General features: G+C 40.6%; 2 protein-coding genes across 4 annotated transcripts in view; one reads left to right on the top strand and one right to left on the bottom strand.

The window, feature by feature from the left end:
- Window positions 1-13,823, top strand: part of dpysl3 (dihydropyrimidinase like 3) — a 42,110-nt gene extending 28,287 nt beyond the window's left edge. For 2 of the 3 annotated variants that reach the window (XM_056396828.1, XM_056396830.1), the window contains exons 9-14: window positions 989-1,145; window positions 1,932-2,073; window positions 3,172-3,342; window positions 6,688-6,867; window positions 9,117-9,288; window positions 11,935-13,823. In XM_056396828.1, coding sequence (XP_056252803.1) covers window positions 989-1,145; window positions 1,932-2,073; window positions 3,172-3,342; window positions 6,688-6,867; window positions 9,117-9,288; window positions 11,935-12,029 — 917 coding nt within the window. In that variant the 3' untranslated portion in view covers window positions 12,030-13,823. The remainder of the gene's footprint in view (window positions 1-988; window positions 1,146-1,931; window positions 2,074-3,171; window positions 3,343-6,687; window positions 6,868-9,116; window positions 9,289-11,934) is intronic. The other variant, XM_056396829.1, reaches the window with a different exon arrangement.
- A 3,848-nt stretch (window positions 13,824-17,671) lies between these two features.
- stk32a (serine/threonine kinase 32A) overlaps window positions 17,672-23,154 on the bottom strand; it is a 63,292-nt gene continuing 57,809 nt past the window's right edge. The window contains exons 12-13 of the mRNA XM_056397251.1: window positions 21,576-21,640; window positions 17,672-20,470 (exon numbers count right to left, since the gene is read on the bottom strand). Of these exons, the coding sequence (XP_056253226.1) occupies window positions 20,353-20,470; window positions 21,576-21,640 (183 nt within the window). The 3' untranslated portion in view covers window positions 17,672-20,352. The remainder of the gene's footprint in view (window positions 20,471-21,575; window positions 21,641-23,154) is intronic.

Here is a 23,154-nt window from a genome sequence, read left to right as displayed (position 1 = left end):
AAAGATTGAGTTCCATCTCTCGAGCGTCACCCACTTTATTTCTGTGGAGATTGCGGTGCTTTAGTACATTGTGTATTAGAGTAGAGTTGTAGCAGCGTAAGGGCTATCTTTGCATGATCTCCAGAAAGTCTTCAACACACACATTGCTCATTAAAATGAGACAAAACATGAGCTTGATTCTATTTTATAATATTGTTGACAGCTTTTACATGTATTTCTCATTTGGCTTAATTTCTTTGGGAAATCTTGGTACAAATCAGATCAAACAAACAAGAAACTACATCGGATATGAATTTTAGATAGTATTACTTAGCTGCCCGTTTTTTCTCTTTGAGGTTGCAGATGTACACAGATGCTATTTTATTATCTTCAGCAGTCTTTTCTGTGGTTCAGCTGTCACACAGACCGTTCCTCACAGTCCCAGTAGAACAGCAGGAGTGAACCAAGCTGCCTCCCTGGCTGTAATGGATTCCCGAAATATACAATTTTTGAGAATGAACCAAGAAAAGGTTTTTAGTGCTGACCTCAGACCTGACCTCTTCATGCATTCATCATCTCCAAACATTAGGGGCCTTTAGGGGCTTGACACCTTTTGTTTGGATCTATTCATGTAAACCGGGGAGGACATGGAACAGTGAGGTGTCAGAGCGAGGGACCTAACAGAGGAGCAGACAAGTGTTAGTGACAGGAATCAAACCCTGGCTCATCATGCATGAAAGTACAGGCTCAGCTGCGATTGAGCCAAAGTGAAATTTGTACATTGCCAAGGGTGGTGTTTGGCTTTTCAGAGATCAGGCATGGTTCCTCTCCTGCAAACACTCAGACGAATTACCAAAGCTTTTAGTGAGATTAAACTGCTGACAAATTAATCAGTCTTGACTGATTCATTTTCTCGATTCGGAAAATGCCAAGAATCACTAACATAAATCAGTTTTATACACTTCACATTTGATACTTTAACAAAGTTTTACCACTATTTCTTTCCCAGGAAATGTTGTGTTTGGGGAGCCAATCACAGCCAGCCTGGGGACTGATGGGACGCATTACTGGAGCAAGAACTGGGCCAAGGCGGCGTCTTTTGTAACATCACCCCCTCTTAGCCCTGATCCCACCACTCCAGACTATCTGAACACACTGCTGTCAAGGTACATATCACAACTCTGGTAATGTTGTTCATCGTGTGCTTGGTCGAGACAGGATGGAAGCTATTTTATAATTATTTCACATGATGTTGTATCATTGTTGTATCATATATAACATAACAAAAGGCAAAGGAGGATATACATACATTCCCATCCAAACCACACACTGCTTGTGAGTGAACATTCAGTTTGCATGTGCACTAACTGAAACGTTTCTGCAACTTCTACAGACAAATGAGAATAACTGGATTAGCAATTAGCTCCATGGTTAACATACGATAAACCCTGACTAATTTCATTACAGTGCTAATTGGCATTACTCTCCACGCAACCTCTCCTTCATCCAGGCCAGACGAAGAGAGTCAGAAATAAACTCCTGATAGTGGATAGAGTTGTAGCTTATAATAAATCTAGTGAGCTAATTTTTGACTTTGTCACGGTTTATGTGTTTATATGTTCTGTTGGCTGTATACATGTGAAGAACAAAAAAAAAAAAAAAAACCTCTTATCAAAAGTTTTGGTAAATCAGCAGTTGTTACTGGACCGGTAAGTGAGTTACAGCGTTACAGGGAAACAGGAAACATTCGTAACGGTTTGTGCTGGAAGAACAAACTCTGGCAATTACTCCCAGTCCTTGCTCGGTGTTGTTGTGCCTCTCCGGCTCAAGTAAGAGAGGCACAACAATCTTCCCTCGTGATGGCAGAGCTTTACAGTCTACACAGATTGCGACGCGCTGGCGTGATTTCATCTTAACTCTGTATTTTTGTGTGTTTTTTCCTCGTCTCCCAGTGGAGACCTGAGTGTGACTGGCAGTGCTCACTGTACCTTCAGCGTGGCCCAGAAGGCCATTGGCAAGGATGACTTCACTCAGATCCCAGAGGGTGTGAACGGAGTGGAGGAGCGAATGGCCCTCATCTGGGATAAAGCTGTGGTGAGGACCAGTTAGGCGTTTTCTTTCTCCAAGTTTTTTTAAACTTTGGAAGGAGAAGGACAAAAAAAAAAGTAAAACAAACAACATGAAGACGTATTCTAGACTTTTTACTTTCATCTTGATTCACTCCCCACCCTTTTCCCCAAGGAAAATCATCATTTTGTACGCCTTAGCTTTGCTCTAAACTGTCATCTGCAACCCCTATTCTTTGATTCTCAGTTTGAGCTGTTGCTGCTCTGCAGTAAAATCCACATCTTTCTCATCTCTGCGTTTTTTATAAGGATGTTCTTGTTCTGTCTTTCTGCTTTTATCAGGCTTTCACTATTATTCCCAACATAGCTCTTGTCAGCTATTACTCTCCCTCCCTCCCTTCCTCCCTTCCTTCCTCCCTTCCTCCCTCCTCTCTCTGGCTTTATTTCAGTCTTGTTGTCACTGTCTCTGTCTTGCTTTATCATTTGCTTTTGTATCTCCACAGCTGTCCTTTCCTTCACCCTTTGATACAGCACACTACCCTCTTTTTTCCCTCCTTGTCTCTTGTTATCACTGCATCAGTGTTCTGCTGACAGACAAAGAGCATGTAGCTTTTAGACAGCTGTGGAGTGCCGTGCTGCCTGCAAAATGCGGATGGGCTTTTAAAAAGTTAAACTAAATCCATTTCCTCACGGCATAACTCACACCAAACTTGGACTGAGTGCAGCCTTTCACATGCTTGTAAGCTTTGTTTTTTTAATCATGTTCCACAGCCTGGGTAGCCATTTCCCCTTTATCTCCAGTTTTAGCTAAGCTAAGCTAACTGGCTCCTGACAGCAGCTTCATACGTAACACGCAGACATGAGAATCATACTCTTAACTCTCAGCAAGAAGGCAAATAAGTGTTTCTCCCAAAATTTTGAACTATTCTTTTAAAATCTTGCTCTTTGTATGAACGGGAGTAAGAAAAAAACACAAAAACAATAAAATAAATCATGAAATGAAATCCAGCTAGAGCTACACACAGTATATCCACATAGGTAATCCATCTGTATGTAGAAGCAAAATGAATTTCCATGTGACATTTATCCAGTTTCCAATCACTATTCCCTGTTTCCCCCCTCCTAGACTACAGGTAAGATGGATGAGAACATGTTTGTTGCAGTGACCAGCACCAACGCAGCCAAGATCCTGAACCTGTACCCTCGCAAGGGTCGGATCGCCGTGGGCTCTGACGCTGACCTGGTCATCTGGGACACGGACTCCATCCGCACCATCACTGCCAAGACACACAACTCGGTATGTGCAGTGAACACAGCTTAGATTTTCAGTAGAATCCAGCTCGGGACTTTTTTTCTTTTCTTTTTTTTTAATCAGTTCTTCTTTCTCCCTCCTCTTGGGTGACACCAGCATTTTTTGCAGATGAAATGTGATTGACTAAATATAAGAGTTGGAGGAGATAACTTTTCTACATCTGTGTAAGAGAGAGAGAGAGAGCGAGAGAGAGAGAGAGAGAGAGAGAGAGAGAGAGACAGACAGACAGAGAGAGAGAGAGAGAGAGAGAGAGAGAGAACATTTTTGAGCGGCTTCCAGACAGCTCTCGGTTCCTCTGAACGGAAATGAAGTCTCAGTGGATGTTCACTACTAATGCGACTCACACTGCACTGATCACATGGCCAGCTCTCAATGTAAAGTTGAGCCTCACTAAGTCCAAAAACCCTCAGCAATGATGGTAGAAGTCGTGATTGGAAAAAAAAAAAAAATGGATTACTGAAATACACTGGTTTATCCAAATACAACAACAGAAAAAAACAACAACATTCTGTCAGTGATAGAAACATTTTCCACAACACCCTGTACAAATCAACAGGGAATCTGTGTGCTGTTTAATCAAGAACTTCCTCTACATCACATTCATTTGTACGGATGTTGCAATATATTCCCACAACTATAATGGTTTTCAAGAATGTCATTCAGGATTGTGTTACAGTAAATACCAATACTTCAAATTCTTGCACAAGCCCCAGAGATTTGAAACATCTGTACACACTGCTGCTTGGACAAACTACTCATCCCATTAGTAGAGAACAGCTCAGAAGACATTTTATTTCATGGGAAATTCTCTCAAGGCAATCTGAATCAGAATTGGTAGTGTAGCGTAACCACCATTTACTCCACCTCCCTTCTTTTGGAATCCGATTTGCTTTTTTTTTTTTTTTCACTAAGATTTTGTTGCAAATTGAGTTTAGCCTTGTGGCCGAGGGGTTTTAGGGGCAGACCATGAATCGCAAGTGGAAGACTAATTTTTATTTATTAATGATAGGAAAATTGACCTGGCTGCAATTTGACAACATTAGTTACGGACAAGCTGTTGGCAGCTGTTGCACCGTTCCTTTTACAAAGTGCATCATAGTGAACGTTAGACGCCGTGTTACGTTTTTTCCGGAGGTCTGTGTGGTCTGTGTTACAAACATGTTGATTTCTTAGTTGCAACAAAACACCAGCTTATGAAGTTAGTCATAGAAATCACATTTTTCCTTTTCCTTATAAAAACAGTACGTAAGACTCAAATCACAAAAGATAGAGCAATGCTTAAACTTAATGACACTTTGAAACTGAGGGAATTTTGCCAGTTACATATTAACTATATATTTAAAAGATGAAAGCGAAACTACATTTAGAAACACGTGAACCTGAATTATTATTTTTTTGTCAAAGGCCTCATAAAGACACACACACGACCATATTCTCCCTTACTCACACCCGCGCAAACATCTTACATACACACTGTTCGTACAACTGACACATGTGAGTAATGAGGTCTCTACCGTTACACAGACATTAGAGGATCCCAAGCAGGTCGGCTCGACAGCAGAGGAAGTGCACGCGCAGATAATTAAGGTTTTACCAGCCGAGCACAGATCCTGCCTCCACAGAAAAACATGAGTGACAGAAGAGTGCGTTTACAAACAATGTTTGTAGGTAGGCCTTAGGAATGATTAAGTAAAACTTGTACATTTAAATTTTTCCTCCCTTAAAGGCCTGCTGGTGGTTGTTTAGTAGGGGAGAAAGTACATTGCTCTGTCTCCAGATGGGAGGAACGGAAAGGACTAATAATATGCCTTCTCCAAATGTGGAGTACATCCACTGAGGATCCTTGGGTTCTTACATAATGATGTCACCCTTTCATTTCCTGCTGCTCGTCCCTCCAGATAAAATAACACAAGAGAGCAGAAGACTGGAGAAGGGCAGCTCCCAGCTCCTATAAATCTACCTTAATGGACAGTCTGACGCTAGGCCAAACAGGAGCGGTCCTGTTTACCAGGACACTGTGTTGGGGAATGCCTTCCCCTGTACAGTAAATATAACTTAGACTGTGCTGTGTCTTAGTTTGTTATCAGTTCACTCACATCTGGTCTGCATTACTTGTTTTTGTCAACTTAAAAATGCATATATGCACAATAGGGCATTCTGACACACCAGAAACACACACACACACACACACACACACACACACACACTTTCTTAGACACACTCAGCTTAGTCATGACATCATGTTTGGCTTACAGTAAGTCTTAGTTATGTCCTGTTCTGGCCTGAATTTGGACGGCAGCAGAAAACAGGGCCGTGTGCAGAGGAAGTAAGCAACAATGGAATGAGGGGAGGGGACCATCAGAGATCACAAACATGTCGAGAAAAGAAAGTTGGCAGAGGGGAAATTGGAAGAGGATGAATAGTGCGCAAGGTTGAAAAAATGCAAGGGATTACATAAATCAAGCAAGAATGGGTGAGGGAGAGAAAGACAGAGGATGGAAAGCAGGCAGAAAGGGGGATAAGTGAGTGAAGGAAACGGACAACTGGAAAGAGCAGAGTGAAGAGAGTGCGAGAGAAACGAGGGAAAGAGAGCGAGAGGTGCTACGGCGGCATCAGACAGCAGCTCGATCACGGCAGGTGTTTGTACATGCCAAACTGACGAGTGTAAGAAAACAAGGTGATGAATGGTAGAGAATGAATAGAGAGAGAGAGTGGAGGAGAAACAGAGTGCATGCCTCCCACAGCCCCCCCCCCCCCCCCCCCCCCCCTGTTGTTGTCTTCTTCATCTCCTCCATCCCTTATTTCATCAGGGAGGTTAACAAGGTTTTCTTTTGTTATATTTCTTTGGCTCAAATTTGAGTTAACAAATGACATTTCATTTCATTTCATTTCATTTATTTTCAAACTATGATCCAAATCGGAGCTTTTTATCACAAAACAACACAACAGATTAATTGAAAACTCCACTCTGTTAATTCTTAAACTCAGTGGAATTTTATGTTTAAACTTTTGCATCAGTGTTGCCTTAATAAACGTGTATCTTTTGTGCTTACTATTCATAAATCTAATTTGATCCCATTTTTTTTTGAACAGTGACTTTATTTTCCACAGTCAAATTGTCATATTCTTTTATAACTGTACATTTATACGTTCTGTATATATTTAGCATAATATATAATTAGTCATTTTAGCTCCTGCTGTGTGATTAACGTATTTACTCATAGCTTTTGTTCATATCTACTAAGTCACATATTCCCCCCATTTGCCACATTCTGCTGGAACATCCTGATTTCTTCACAGGTGTCTAATAATTTTATATCTGCGCTGTAGGCTGCTGAGTACAATGTCTTTGAGGGCATGGAGCTGCGTGGGGCCCCACTCGTGGTGATTTGCCAGGGGAAGATTGTTCTGGAGGACGGAAACCTGCATGTCACCTCCGGTGTGGGCCGCTTCATTCCCTGCTCTCCCTTCCCTGACTTTGCCTACAAGCGAGTTAAAGCCAGGAAGCAGGTAAATACAGGTTTTTACTACTGTCCAGCCCACTATATACGCTTTATACAACAATAATCTCATTGAGGCAGATGTCATATCTTTGAATGATATGTCCATTTTGAAAGGCAAATTCTGTTTAAGGAGACCTGTACAACCTTCAGCTGAACATATAAAGACAAAAATAATCTATACAGAAACTTGAGAAGGTTGAGCCATCATAGTACTCACCACACTGTTGAATTGCAAGTGAGCTCTGGTAAGCACAGTGCCAATAACACCACAACGGTGCCTGCTAAGCACCAAAGATGGTGCCTAAATGAAAACTACAATAATAAAATCATATCAGAAAGAATAACTGTTGCTTTTGATAATCAAACTTACCCATTGACACACACAATGCATGAGAAGATTTGGAGGAAATAGGAGAAATTGGGAGGTAAGAGTTAAGGTCTCTTGGCCTGTAAGTGAGTAAGTGGGAGTTTGGGCTGAGATAGAAGTTACAGTGATGGAGAGGACTGTGGGTGGGAGAGATGGAGGCAGTGAAGTGGGATGAGGGGGAGATAGAGCAATCTGAGCTCAGCCACAGGGAGACGGCTGAACCTTGGAGGCTGAGGTCCATGCAGTGAGGGTGGTCGTGGCTTTGTTTCATCATGGTTTTAAAAAGAACACAGTGAGTTTGGATTTGGATAGCTTTCCACAGAGACCTACCACACACAGTTAAAGAGTTACTGTAGAGTTAAAATGAGTCCCATATTTAAAATTTATTCTGGTTTTGCAAGACTAAAAGTTATGTAGCCATGTTGCCCTTATTACAGGAAAGGCCACAAGGTAGCTGAGGGCCTAATAGTCTTTCCTGAGACAGAAACGTCACAGGTCAGTCAGGAGGATTAATGTTTAGACTGTACTTACAGTTTAAAATCGAAAGCCACATATTACACAGCTACTTTAGTTTGAACATTTTTGGGTTCACCCCTATTTGCATTCTTGTTAGATTGCCTAAATATAAAGCTACTGCCAGAAGCTGGTTAGCTCAACTGAGCATAAAGACTGGAAACAACTAGCCATTGCTCTGTCCAAAAGTAACAAAATCCATCTACCAGCAACTCTAAAGGTCTCTAATAAACACAGTCTACTTTGTTTAGTTTGTTTAATCTGTACAAAACCCAAAGTGTAAGAACTGGTGTCTGCCATTTGCTCGGCAACAACACAGTGAAGACAAGAAGTTAGAGTCTTTATGCTAAGCTAAACTGGCTGCTGGCTGAGGCTTCATATTTAGCGTAAAGTCATAAGAGGCTTATCAATCTTCTCATGTCACTCTTGGAAAGTAAGAGACTAAATCTACTTTCCAAAATGTCGGACTATCTTAAATAAAATGGAAACAAATAGCAAACTGGTGAGCATATGCAACGACAAATAACATTGTAAGGGCGAAGCGTGCCATTACACCTAGCAAACCTAGCAGCAGACTTCAAGGAATAAAATAATATTCCTGTATACCACAAATGTCAAAACCCAGAGTGCTTTACCTTGTCAGAAAGAAAGAAATTAAAAGAGACATGTAGCTCCTCTAGAGGATTAAGGATTCATTAGAAATATAAGTGACCCCGTTTAACCATTTCATTTATAGCAGCGTAAAGTGACAGCAGACCCTGATTTCTGCTCCAGTGCCATCTTTCTTATAGCTCTAGAAACGTCATTGTTCAACAATTTCCTAATCTGCAGCTGGCTGCTAATGAGAAAATGGAGCTATAGTAACAGTGTGTTGTTTATCTTGGTCGCACTCACGGTTAGGCTTCCTTCATTCACAGATGTCTCTTTTTAACTCTTGACAGAGCTTCCAAGATTCCACTGAGTCATGCCACAGACAGACAGACAGACGAGGACATGCTCACTAACAACATAAAGTTTCAACTTGATTTAAGACATACTAATACTGTATGTTGTGTTTTTTTTCTGCTCCAGTCTGTAAAAGACTTTGCTTACTTGTGTATGTGTGTGTTTAAGTTTGTATTTGTGTGTGTGGTTGTGTAAATCTGGAACTGGTTCTGAAGCAGGAAAAAGGCTCTCTGAAAAATGCATACATAATACAGACACAAACAGTTACACAAACAACCATATAATGCTAAACAGGTGTGGACTCTTTTGTCATACCAAACACCATGATGTCTCCCTCTGTCCTTACTCATTCTTTCTTCTTCTGTATCTTATTATGCTTCTTTATTTCTCCCTAAACACCTCCATCTTTGTTATCTTTATTTGCCCTTCAGCTGGCAGTCCTGAGGGCAGTGCCCAGGGGAATGTATGACGGCCCGGTGTCTGAATTCTCCATGTCTCGTGGTGGTACCCCCTCTGCTTCGGCACGTACCTCTCCCACCAAACAGCCCGTCAGAAACCTGCACCAGTCTGGATTTAGTCTAGCAGGTAACCCTGCACCATGCGGTGAGCCCAGCTTCTTAATACAATCAGCCGGTCGGTCCTTCCTCATCTGTTATTGGTCTGCATTGATTTTTACTGTATGTAGGGAACATCAAAGGAGCATGCATGTGCATCAGTAGATCCACCATGACACACCCTTTTATCTAAACTACTTCATGCTGTGAAGTACAACAAGTCATGGTTGTTTTTTTTTTAGCATGTTGTTGCTGTGCATGAATGATGCATTCACAGTCCTTGGCGATGAACCTCGAGCCTGTAGAGAAACCTAATAATCTCTTGTTGTTTCAGATGTTATGCTGACGTGCACAGTATGGCATGTATTTGTCTGCAGTATATCACACCGCTTTGTGAAAGTGGTTATACAGTGTTTATATGACAATTTGTCTGTTTATGCATGTCATTAACTTGGATGCCTTAGCTTCCTTGAGTTTTAATGAGCCACAATGTATTTAGTTAAATTTATGTACAGGCAGTTAAAGTTGGCTGTTTTTTGTTTCTGTTTTTGTTTGAGTCTTGTTTTAGTTTGACATGAAGTCAGCTCTACCCCAAATTGAAACCACACAGACTGTACTTTTGACCAACACTCATCTATGATGTAAACTAGTGTTTTACATTTATTTAGATGACTTAGCATACTATATAGGAGCCCAGTACTTTTGTGTGTTTCTGTATTGTGCACATTGAACTAAGCAAATGATGGTTTGTATTATCCTGCATTCCTGCATGTATTTTAGGATACTTGTATTCAGATTTTTATATTTTATTTCCAGCATGCACACAGATGTATCTTGCACTACTTTAGTCTTTCTAACTCAAATCAGTCATTGTTTTTAATGACTCATCTCCAAAGAATGCATCTTAAACCCTGTTTCTCCCAATGAATCACTCTCTTAAAGTATCTCACACCTCTCAAACAAGGTAATTTTGAGGGCTCTTTAGGACACTGAGACCTCCAACCGCAGCCTCCTAGTTTTTCTCCACAGTTGCACGTACTGCAAGTCCCACTGGTTATGAGTGTTGGCACGAGGCCTGAAATATACGGCGTACAATATTTCACTCCCGGCATTTAGACACGGTCAATTAAGAAAGCCTATCTAATGTGAGAGATCATGGCACGATGTATTCACATTGGACATCTGTTTCATTATGCAGGACTGCTGAGTGACAGTCTGATTGTGCCCATATGTAAGGTCAGCGCAGGATTACCTTAGATTTAGAAAACAAATGTGAGAAATTGTTTTCATCCAGCTACCAGTGAAACTACGTACACATGGTAAAATAACGAACCAGATAGTCAGTGTTTCAGCGTTTTTTTTTTTAATCAAACAGAGCAACAGTAGCTATTAGCCAGTCATCCTGTCCTCCCTTGACAGACTAAATGTGTCCATGTGTAACTTCAAATCAATGAGAATAACCTTGTTTAACCTGGAGAAACTGCAGCTGTATCCACCATGGTGCTGGCAGTCTTTGTGAATACACAAACTATTTTTAATAGCTGATAACTCATTTTTGAAAGAACAGTTTACAGAAAGATGTTTAGCCTTTGGCTGTATTGAGCAACCTGTTTTTACAAGCTTATGTGCGATACCTCATCGATGAAAAAAGAAGGTGACCTCCGCTGGAAAGAATTTCTACATTTGACTACATAAATTTACTGTAAAGAGGGGGGGGGGGGGGGGGGGGGGGCGTACGGGGTGTCCTGGTTTCCCAGGCCTTGTAATAGTTGGGCGCTTAAGTATGTGCGTATTCTTGTATGTGTGTGTGTGTGTGTGTGTATATTTTGCGCGCACTCTCAGAATGAGTCAGTCTCCTATCTATTTTAGTTTTTCCAGGGTCACCACCTGCAGAGTTGATTTACTTGTCTGGAGAGGAGATGTGAAGGATTGTTTGCTTAGATGCAGTGTATCATAGTCTGACATCATTCCACTTTCCATTTATACACTCGCTGATAATTTGTTGCAGCAGACGCCCTGGCTCATCCTTTGGAAACACACTGCTTTATGTCAAGACTGTAGCTTCTTTTGTTAATGTTTCAGCAGCACTCATACAAAATATGGCGCTGTTGAAATTTGCATTCCTTTCTCATCTCAGTGACATGTACCATCTATCATAGACAATAATAATGTGTCTTGAAAAACCCCCTAGTGGATTGAAAGTAATAATGCGAGTGTATGACAGCAATTTTTTGTGTGCTATGACGTCATAAAAGGTATTCTGTGTAAATTAAGTCTGACAAAACTGACGGATGATACCAGTGCTATCTTCCAGAGGAGCGCAAAAAGCAGTAAATCTCATCTTCGGCACCGGTGTCGTCCCACAGGTCCCCCTTCATTATTTGTTAAATCAGTTTGTGGCGTCAGATTCTCATTTTCTATAGCAATTAAATTTAAGTTTCAAGAGCTGCTGTTAAAATAAGTAAATGCTAACCCATGTTACACATCTAAATTTGGGACATTTTGTGTCATTCCATAATCTGCGAAGACAAAGAATTCTTAGAAATCTGATTCGTAGCATTTACTTGAAATTTACTGTTTTTTCTTTGTGGTCATTTCTTTGCAGATCGGCATGAGCTTATCCTTCTTCCCACTAACTTAAATGCTCTTTTTCCTTGTAACTCACTTATCTTCCTTTCCTTTTCTCTCTTTCCAGGTCCCCCCACCCCAGATGACATCCCTATCAGGCCTGCTGGCCGGCGTATTGTAGTGCCCCCTGGTGGTCGTTCCAACATCACATCCCTCAGTTAAACAGCACGGGAAGGAGGGGACGCATCCAGAAAACGGCAGCGGCCAGAGTGCAGGATCGCGGGAGGGAGGGAGGGAGGGAGGGAGGGGAGGGGAGGAGGAGGAGGAGGAGGAGATGCAGAGGACCACGATTAGTTAAAAGTTAAAAGAGCAAAACACTGAATCCTCATGCCTTACCTGTCACAATGCTACCTTGCTCAGATGAGAAAAGTATCCCTTTTCCTGGGAAATTTGAACCAGTGTGGAGTATCAGGAAATGCTTCTAAAGGATAATGTTGCCAAAGCACATAACACATAACCCGTCTTAGCCTCACTTCTTCTCAGTACAGAATATACGACACCGGCAGTGAAAACATGCCCACTTGGTGCTTTGGTAATTGTTAAATACACCAGTAAAACTGCATGCCATCACATTCAACAGGGAAAGAGAACAAACTGTGCCCTCAAAGGAAAATGGATACTGCTTTTCTCAGAATGATGCTATGGTTCTTTCATCCTGTTTGGCTTTCAATGTCACCCTCTTTTCAGTAGCCTGCTTTCTCCATAGTCAGCAAAACATAACACTAGATCCCACATTAGCCATGTATTACCATGCAGTTGTTTAGCTCTAGGTGGCATTGTATATACAGTAGATGTAATGTAGCTTTGTGAATGATGTTGTTGCAGCCAGTTCGGGTTTACTGGACCAAGTAAAACGTGTTTATCACATCTTAGAGCAGGAGTGCTGTTGGACATGGAGCTGCATGGACCACATTCACATGGGTCACGTGATCCATGTTGCCCTCCTCCTCTGAGGTGCTTGATGAATACCATCCCCATGATGTACTGATTACACAATTATTGATGTTAAAAAAAAAAAAACAGGAAGAGAGACACATCTGCTTAAGAAAAGAATTCGTGAAGACAGAAAGAGAAGAAAGAAAGAATAGAAAAAATAAATATTAGAAAGGGTTCTACTATTCTTTATCCCAAAAGGTTTCTGTCAGTTTTAGTTTTTTTCTTCCACCCCATCATGGCTGTACAAAAGAACAGTGTAAGAATCCGTCCTTTGCATTTGCTTCTAGCTTATTGCCTGCTTCTGTCATTCTGATATCATCTTGAGAAGGACAATAGAGGAAAAAAGATAAAAACCTGAACAAGTACAAATAAACTCAACAGTTCCTTGTAGATCAATCATAGCTTGTGAAGAAAAGCTTTGCTAATGAGGGCAACGACAAAAAAAAAAAACAAAACAGATGCAATGAAATGATTAAGTAACAAGAATCTGCTTTCAGATAACAGCACTTCACCTCTGGCTTTACTTTTTCATTCTTGACAAACTGGGCTCTCATTTTAGGACGAGAGGAAAGACCATCATTCCCTTGTCATCCCAACATAGCCAACCTAACACAATCCTGACCAATACTAATTCAACATCAGCCTGAATACGACCTGAAACACTCTGGATCTGATGTGTGTCAGGGGGAGGGGGGGGCTTAGAGCTCTTTTTTATGTCTCTGCTGTTTTCTGATAAGGCAGAGGATTGCGGTGCAGCAAGGGAAGCCTTTATTTTTGTTGCTGTCCCACTGTGGGGGAGGGAGGGAAGGAGATGGCATTTTTATTTGGCAGTGGTGTGGAAAACTCTGAGGCAGGCACAAATGGTGGTTTGTTGTATTTATGTTAGTTTGACAACCTTTGTTATTGTTTTTATGTTGTTTCTTTTTTACTGTTGTATCAAAACCCAGAAATGGCAGGTCAAAAATAAGGTGTGTTGTGGAGGTATGATTTGTTTCCTGAATAAACATGAGTTGCAACTGACTGACTGAGACCTCTTTTTTTTAATATTATCATTCAACTTCACATCAAGACATATGCACCAGAGGTTGGAATAAAAATAACGGTTTATTTGAATAGTCTTTATTAATAGAAACTCAAAGGCTTCACTATCATTTTGATCATAAATGTGAAAGTAGGCCAGTTTTTTCCACCTGATATAAATGATAACCAAAAATGGCCTGTTTCACTGAAGTGTCATCCATGCATGAAAGGGTTAACTTTGATAAAAATTTTGAAAAAGAAATTACATACTCATTTTAAATGTAGGCTTTTGTAAATTCAACTGCATACAACACGTATTCACAACATCATCCAGGCAAATGAACTTCCCGCTTATAATTTGTATAAAATGTCATTAGCCTACTTGTTTTTTCAATAAACCAGAATGGCTTGAAGCACTACAGTATGTCTGTCAACATATTTTCCTTATTTCCCTAGACAGTGAGTCATGGCTGTGACAGCAGTTTACGTTGAATGAATAACACGCATAATCTAAGCAACACTGAATGAGGTTTCATTGTTTCAACTCCAGCACCAGTTCCAGCAACTCTGAACACTTAACCTCCTTTTACTGGAGTGATTCAGCCAGACACATCACATGTCAGATCTGTTACAGACGTGGGAAGATAAAGTTTGTTTGCCTTAACTACGCTATACTAGCTGTGCTTTGGCTGTCCAGTGGCTGGTTGGTGTTAGATCTCAAAGCTTGGGAGAAGATTCTGGGCAAAGTGAAGTGTTTTTTCCAATTAATAGTGTTTACCCTTATCTTATCCCAAACAATAACCAGATACCTCTGCTCACCATACCCAGTTTAAGTCCTAACCCAATCCACAGTAAGGGGGTGCTTCAGGAATCATTTTAATGGGAGGGAAACACTATTTGAAGGAGGATCAGACTTGGACACCAGACTGGCTCAGTGTCGCCAGATTGGCGAGTTGGTTTTCTCACCTACAAAAAGTTAGGTTATATTCCAGGGGTTTTCAAACTATAGGCCTAAGGGAGGCAAGGAGGGTGAGACATGAGGAAAAATTGCTCTGAGGGACAGGTGCATGCAGGTGTTCTGAAAACAACAGGAAGGTATTGGTGCTTGGCCGACTTACCAACCCGGTGTTGCAGCAGCAGTGATGGTGGTGGTGACAGCACAGCTCATGGAGGTGATCAAGGTAGCCTGCATCCAGTTGCTGCAATTTGGAGTCATAACTAAGACAAATCTGAGCACATAGACATGAAGAATATATTTTAAGATTCAATGGGACATACACCTTCCGAGAATTCAATTATCTCTGGTGTCATTCGCAAGTAAAGTCCATAAATCCTCTTAATAGCCTTAATAGCTTAATAATTTTGTCATTTTTGCAGTGAACGGTTTCTATTACGTCATCGGGGGGCGTGTTCCACTACCGCATTTCCTCAAATAGTGACCCGGGCCTTTACCTCAATCGCTGAAAGTAACAGACCCTTGTTAGTGTCAGGTCTTTATCACTAAGTCCCTCAGTTTGATGTATACAATTGGTATTTTAGCACAAAGCCTTGTTGCATTCTGCTCCCGTGAGACATTTTTCACAAATCGCACCATGCTAACAGTCACACACGGTCCAGCCATAGTCTTGTTTAGTTTTCTTCACTATGAAAGTGATTCACTGATAGTTGACAAGACAAATATGGCATATGTAGCGAACACCTCACTTACCGCACTCTAGTTGCTTTTAGCATAGTGAATAACCGTCCTGAAAAAGTTGCCAGTGTCAAGAGTATGGCAACATGCTAGCACCACTAGCATTAGCACACACCTGCTAACGGGATTCACAGCAATTGAGGAGTTCCACTTGAAGGTAACTTTCATTCGTATGTCGACATTTATTGTTTATAGTTGACAACAACATGCAGGCCACTATGAAACTTTTCATTACTGTTGAATAACTACAGAGTTGTACATTGTCTCGTTTTAGCTAGAGTTTAAACAGTTTAAACAGCATCTGTCCAAGAAGGTCTATTTAATTGCAGTAGATCTACCAGTTGTAATTGGATTGAATTTATATATTTTTAACCCCAAACAAATCTCAATATTTTTGTTAATGCAAATATAACATTTCCTGTTGCTGCTTAACAATAAGACTCCTGCCGTTCTCTGTGGGGCTTTTATTGTGAAGCAGCTACAGCTTACTGTAAGGGTAAAAGTACAGTAAGTTTACATAAACATAGATGTTTATGTAAACTTGTCAAGAAGAAAACATTGAAAAGACATTACTTACTACAATGAACTTACTGTATGGCCATTTGACAAACATCAAAACTCCATCAGTTCACGAAGGTAAGTCACATTTCTTACTTTTCCTTCATTTAAATGACAATAAATCTTAGATTGTTTTATTTGGCTTGTCAAACTCTGTCCAATTGGTCCACAATGACCTGGCCTATATGTTAAACCTGTTGCTGATAACCTAGGAGTGTTTATTTTAAGCTTGGCATCGTGCTATGAGCACCACTTGCTATGAACATAATTTAACAGAAGGACACACTCATGACACTCTCATTGTGAGGTTGTTTTGAAAAAAAAATGAAGTAACCAAAAAAAATCAGTTTCCAAAATTCAGGATGTCCTGCTGAAAAACTCTAACATAAGCTGATTAAAGCATCCACTCAGCCGCATTGTGTTTCTTATTACACACACTCAACCTCACTGTGAGGTCCAGCAGTAAAACCGCTGCGAGGTCCCATATGCGTCGTTTAATGGTGAGTAAATGTCTCATGACATCACAGTAATCACGTCGAATGGCTGAAATGACGATCGTAAAGTGCAGACTAGGTTTTGGACAAAGTGATGAGTCAGCAAACTTAGTCTAAACAGGAGGTGTGAGTTGGTTGCATGTTAGTGTTGTAACTTAGAAAATGGAAAAGTATCTCTGACTGTAATGAGAAAATATTTCTGGAAAGGATGAACAGTAGTTGTTAGTATTCAGTCCTTTCCTTTCTTACATAAGAACAATTCTACTTTCGTGTGCGCGTGAACAGCAATTACATAACAGAAAGTATTTTGAACATTTATGTGATATACGAAGATTGGTTGCTTTTATCTTGAATGATATCAGACAGATTGGGGGGGAGCATTTACCAGCTGAAAATCCCCCTCAGATCAGCCATTAATGTGGAAAAGTGCTGCTTCAGCTTAGCCCGCTATGAAGGAGAGAAGGGACTCTGCCTTCTAGATGACCTCGGGAAGTGCTGGACTCAAATCTCTAAACTGTGGATGTGTGTGGGTGAGAGAGAGAATAAGGAAAGCATATGACGCATTCTGGTGCTGAGGATGCTTTATCAGGGAGAGTAAAGAGAGTGTGCTAACACTGTACCAACTTAGATCCAGTTCATGTGACCATAAACAGTGGCCACTGGAGTCGAGGATCAGGAGTGCTTTTTCTTTCTGCTTCTCCTCGAGTCATATTTAAAATGTGTTCAATGCTTGTCCTTTTGGCTGATTATATTTTTGCATGTTAACCATAGGTATTCATATCACCACCCTTTGCAGGGTCACTAACTGTAATTCTATTCACTCAACACTAGGGGGCAGCATTGTATTTAGGATAGCGGAGAGCAATCAACATCTACACACATATAGTACATATCTCATATCCAACTCTAATTAAAGGTAAAAAAAACACCTTCTGGTATGACTAACAATCTTCCCCTTTTTAATATCCTTTCACTATTATTGATATTGATAAGAAGCTTATTACCAGTGCTATCCTTTGCCCCATTCTGTCTGCTCTTAATTCTTATTCAATTAAATATGGTCATTCAGAACGACAAGTGAAATAAAGCACGAGGCAGTCAGGTTGGTTCAGAAAAAGAAAGTCATTATTTAAGGCACACCTTAATAGTTTGCAACTCCATCACATTTGAATACAATAAACACACAGTGACAACTGAAGGACAACAAAACAGGGATGAAATTCACAAGTGTTGAACAATTCTATTCCCAGACTAAATAATTTTTTTAGGTAGACGTTTTGTTGAACAATTTTATTACCTGGGTCAAATACTATTTGTCAATGATTATTTAATACCTTCACTTTTTGGAAGGATCAAATCTGCCACATCAGATGATTACCAGTCAAATTGATGCAACAATACTCAACCAATGTGGTGCTCCTATGAACAAATTATGATAATTATTCACAAATATTATTGACTCTGGGTTTATCTATGATTAATCCACCTATCTAACTTTCCCACTTTATCTTACAACTTATACAGGAAACCACCTTTGGAGCTGTAAAATTACATCAGTGACGACATCAACAACATCAACAACAACAACACAAAGGTAAGTCAAAACATTGTACCAATTTCCAATAGAAAAGTGCCAACAGTTTTGAATTGAAAATGTTTTAAATATAATTACAGGTATTAATAGACTTGAAAGGATTGAGTCATATTGCAGAGAGATAAGATCAAGGTCAATATAGAATGACTAGGCATTAGTAGAAATCACATTTACTTACTGTTTGTGAAAAAAGCGCAGGTTTTTACTACCTCCACGTACGCGTGTGCCATATCTACGGTATAAGGCATCCCTCTGCCAGCGTCAGAGGCAGGTGTGGCTCCTTTGACGTGGTTTTACCCAAGTCCCAGTAAATCTCACAGTATGAATGAGGGGTGTTGCCTTGCCTGGTATTTATTTGTTTCCTTCAGTGTTTTCTTGTTAATAACCATGAGTTTGAAAAATTGTGAAAATCAATATTGAGATTTAATTCCCCTCCCCCCCGCTGTGTTATCCAGCTGGTGCTGAATTTCAGATTACTCTTGAATACCATCTGCACATGACTGTTGTTGCAGAAGCAGACTGCAAATGCCTTATTCTTCTGTGGGAGCAATTAATTGCAAAACAAATTTACAGACTTATCTGGTGGCACAGATGTGATTGTACAACAAAAAAGAGAGGAAGGACATTTAAAAATATTACGTGACAAAAACAAATTTTAATGCAGACAGTAACTGAAAGATGAATCTTATCTAGGACTCAGCTTAATCCTTGTCTATAAAACCATCCCTAAGGGAATAAGTGTTCACTCACAGTTTAAGATTTTTTTTTTGTTTGTCTCTCTGTGCATAAATGCTACAGTTGATGAAGAAGCATGTGCAAAGCAGGATTCAGTGCAGAACATATAACATCTACCAGCTATCTTTTCTATGTATTCATAGCTGTAATTGAAGACCCAGCTGGTCATTTGCAGATTGAGGCAAAGGTTAGTCCAAATGGTCACCGTTTTAAGGGATTTTTAAAACCAGTTTGACGAAAACCTTTCATCAGTGGTTTGGTCGAAGCTTTAAGCCACGACTGATGGCCTGACCGAAGCAGCCCCATATAAACTTTTAAGGTCAGGAATAGACCTTCAAGCTTAATTTTAAAACCATTGTTTGTTAACTGCATTTCAAAATTCTGTATTGGCTCAATAGTAAGTTAAAGCATAGAGAAGTAAAGAAATCTTCGATCGTGTTTTGCCTATATCTGCAGCTGATAAAGCTGGTTCATTGTACCAGATGTTGCAGTCCTACCATCTTTGTTAGCTTGACTAGCAAAGCTTAGCATAATGACCATTGCAACCATGTATCTGCTGCTATGATAAAGTGAGCCATTCGCGCTCAAGCCTACAGTTCAGCTCTTGAATTTCTATCTTAGAGGAATCTGTGGTTGCTGTGGTAAAAACAAAAGGCCTCGTTTTACCTTTTAATAACCTCTCCGTTTGAATGTTTTGTACTCTTAGTGTCATGCTCGACTCTCAAGTCATGTAAATCGCATGAAACGAAGCCGTCCACCCAAGTGCTTGTTTTCCAGTGTACAGTACGTTGCCAAACCAACTCCTTGTGCCATTATATAGAGTGTAGCACTGGAGAACCATTGTTTAATTTAAATATCTGTAATTAACCAGAAAGAATGCCTTGTTCCGCTCAAGACAGCAGCATCACAAACAGCTTTCAGCCACAGTTGACCACATCAGACACTTATTTGCTAGCTGAGCAGGTGTGGCATGGTCTCCTTTTCTTTATCTTTTTTTTGGCAGGGAAGTGACCTCCTTTTCACTTCAGCACACTGCCCAGAGTAGAGGTTGAGCAGACCTTAGAGCACCAGAGTGATGTAAGGGAGCATGGCATGGGTGACACTCTGCAGAGAGTCATTGTTTTTGGTGACAAGAAAGCATAAAAGCCTGGCTCTGGCATGGCTGCTGCTCCAGGAGTCCATTTCACTCCTGCAGTTCTGGAGCTTTTGATAATGTGTTTTTTTTTTTTAATTTTTTTAATTTAATTAAAGTTGTTTGCTGAACAGTGATGCACAGGTGCATACAGTGCTGCATTTGTATTTGTTTAGATGAAATAGTGGTGCAGGAACACTGAAGACCAGTTCTGAGTGCCTGTGCTGATAGAACAATAGGTGTCTAGGTGTAAATTGCTGATCTACAAGCTGTGGGCAGGTGCAAGTGATAAGGGAATAAGTAGGAATCTCGGGTCATAAGACCTATCCTGGTAAGTAGGCAGCCGGCTCAACATTGTTGTTCTGTCCGTCCTCTATTGCCTTGTTCTTCTCGCTCGTGGACAGCTCAGAAGACTCCGAGTCCACCACTGCTTTCCTGGACCTGTTGAGTGAAGAACGTCTTGTTGTTAATATTGAACAGATGCAAGTCCTTAAAGAGAGCATAACAAATCGGTTCCATAAGAAAACAGACAAGAAGTCAAAATCAAATAATGTTCTGTTCAAGATCACATTTTTGTCATGTAAGAGTCAAAGTTGGCAACTGGTCTTATTATCATTTTATCATTTGACCTGTGATGGTCAATGATAACTGCTAATGTTAGACATCTTATCATTTTACCTTTCCCATAGCCTTGCGATGGCCAAAACAGTCTGATTTTACTGCCAGCTTACCCTACCAGTTGTCCTGCTGTGTATGCCTGAGCCATACTTTATAGTTCTTTATAAAAGAATTGGCTGACTGATTTTAAACTTCTCATAAAAAGACATTTTACGTTCTTAGGTTGATGTATTCCCTCTTCAAACAAATACTGCTTCGTGTTTACTTAACTTTTATTTGGACTTTGACTTGACTGTGGAAGCATTATTTTCTGTTCTTATGAAATATCTTATGAATTATACTCTATTCTAGTCTTATTATATATTTCTATTAGTCTTGGCTTCCACTCACATGAGTAAAGATCTCCATTTGTTTTAACATTTACTTATGCAAATCAGTGGTGAATATTTTTCCTTGACTTAAATTTATTCAGTTTTGGATTTACTTCCAGAAACGTCATCACCATAATTCTACATTCTACATAATATAGTCAACATGGGGGACACTCTTCTTTTCCAGTTGCTGTGTTTCTGCCTTAATCACACACCCACATACTGTATATGGACCAGACCTTCTGCCACAAATAGCCACATTACTTTCCATTCACACCATCCTACATGCTTTCTCCAGCCAGCAAAGAAAACTGTTAGTCGACAAACTACAGAACATTTTATTAACCATACCCTGCATACGGTCAACCAAACAGGGGATTCATTAAAGACCGTGCAAGGAAAGAACATAAAATATTGAAAGAGGACTTCATTAGATTTGAAGAGGAGGCATCGTTAGTTCCACAACAATGACAGTTGCCATGTTTCTTCCATGCCCGTTATTTTCACAGAAAGATGCACGGTATTGTAGGGAATGGCAGGTAGTGGAGGTTCCTTACTTTTCTCTGTTGAAGACGATGAAGTCTCTCTGGACATTATCCAGTCGCTGCTGCAACTGACCATTCTGGAGGAGAGACAAACACAGAACAACATCAGCAACTGTTCACATGACTTCCCTCTCATCAGATTCCCCTCCTTTAATAAGATGCCCAAAGAGGAATTTGACCTAGCTTTAGAGGACTTTTATGCCCTCATGTCTCCACCTGTGCCATGTTCTCATACATATTTGGCCCACTTAATCATGTGAGAACATCCGGCTCTGTCATGCCATGCTGTCCTCACACTGCTGTGGTGCCAAGACAAGTAGACAGGTGCTTTCTCACTCTCCCAAGGAGACAGTGAGGAGAGAGATCATAGAGATACATCATTATAACACAGCACTGTGTGTGTGTGTGTGTGCGTGTGTGTGTGAGTGACAGGGACAAAGTAGCAGAGACACAAGAACACAACAGGTACAAAATGAACAAATACAGCAGTGTTTGTTCAATTGCTTGTGCAGATGGTGTAATAGGAGAACTGTTGTCAACAGTAAGTCTTACCAATATCACTACCACATGTGTGCAACTAACCCTAACCTAAATGTAATTCAAAGTCCAATATTAACCCTAAGCCTCCAGCCAAAACTTGCAACTTGGGACCTTCAAAATTTCCCCACTTGAGAGCGTGTCCTCAACCTAATAAGGTTGGGGCACCTAAAGGCAGGCAACATCCGGACATCCACAGTCAAATATGCACATATAAGCTGCTTTCCCACAAACTGCAGCAGTCAGATCAGCCCCTCAAAACTCCAAGCTCGGGCTCTAGGAAGCCTCTTCAGGAAATGGCAGAGATGTCAGTCGCACACCCCCAAAAGAGAGGCTCTGTACAGGTGCTGTCACAGCGGGGGGGGGGGCAGCCACTGGCAGACTGAAAACGACAATTAAAATAGGGCAGGAACATAGAGGAATAAAAAGAGAGGAGAGGGAGTTGTGTATGTACATTTGAAAGGTTAACGAAAACAACACAAGGCGTAGAGTGTACGTTTTGTAATAATTTTGCATGCATGCAAGAGAGAGGGGGGAGAGGGGGAAAGAAATAAGAAGCGGGTCTGTGATTGGCACATATGTCAGTTGAAAGTGAAAAAATGTATGTATGTTTAGCTGTGATGGGTTTATGGCAGGGGAGTATCACAAGTATCACGGAAACATTCGCATGAACACAGGCAGGAATTTAACTATATAACCGCCAAACAGAACGGGGTGTGCTTGTGTGTGTGGGTGATGCAGACTGCAGAAAGGACAAAGAAACAAACAGGCAGACAGAGACAGAGGAGGAAAACTGTACGTCATTTGTCAAACCACGGAGAAAGATGTGATACAAAAAAAAAGAAGCGATAAGACGGATGAGATGCAATGTATGAAGTAGCGTCTCTCCGATGCAGTCATAATGACATATTCTTGGCTCTGATGGTATGACAGAGCTTGACAATAAAAAACATTTGTCATTTCAAGTGCCCCCCCCCCATCTGGATAAAATCAGATGCGATTTAAAACACTTTAATTTACATTCAGTCACAAATTTGCATCTCCATCAGCCAGT

This window comes from Seriola aureovittata, chromosome 15, assembly GCF_021018895.1.
Source record: "Seriola aureovittata isolate HTS-2021-v1 ecotype China chromosome 15, ASM2101889v1, whole genome shotgun sequence".
Taxonomy (NCBI): domain Eukaryota; kingdom Metazoa; phylum Chordata; class Actinopteri; order Carangiformes; family Carangidae; genus Seriola; species Seriola aureovittata.
Note: the sequence above shows the minus strand (reverse complement) of the source record. Positions and strands in the feature narration are given on the sequence as shown.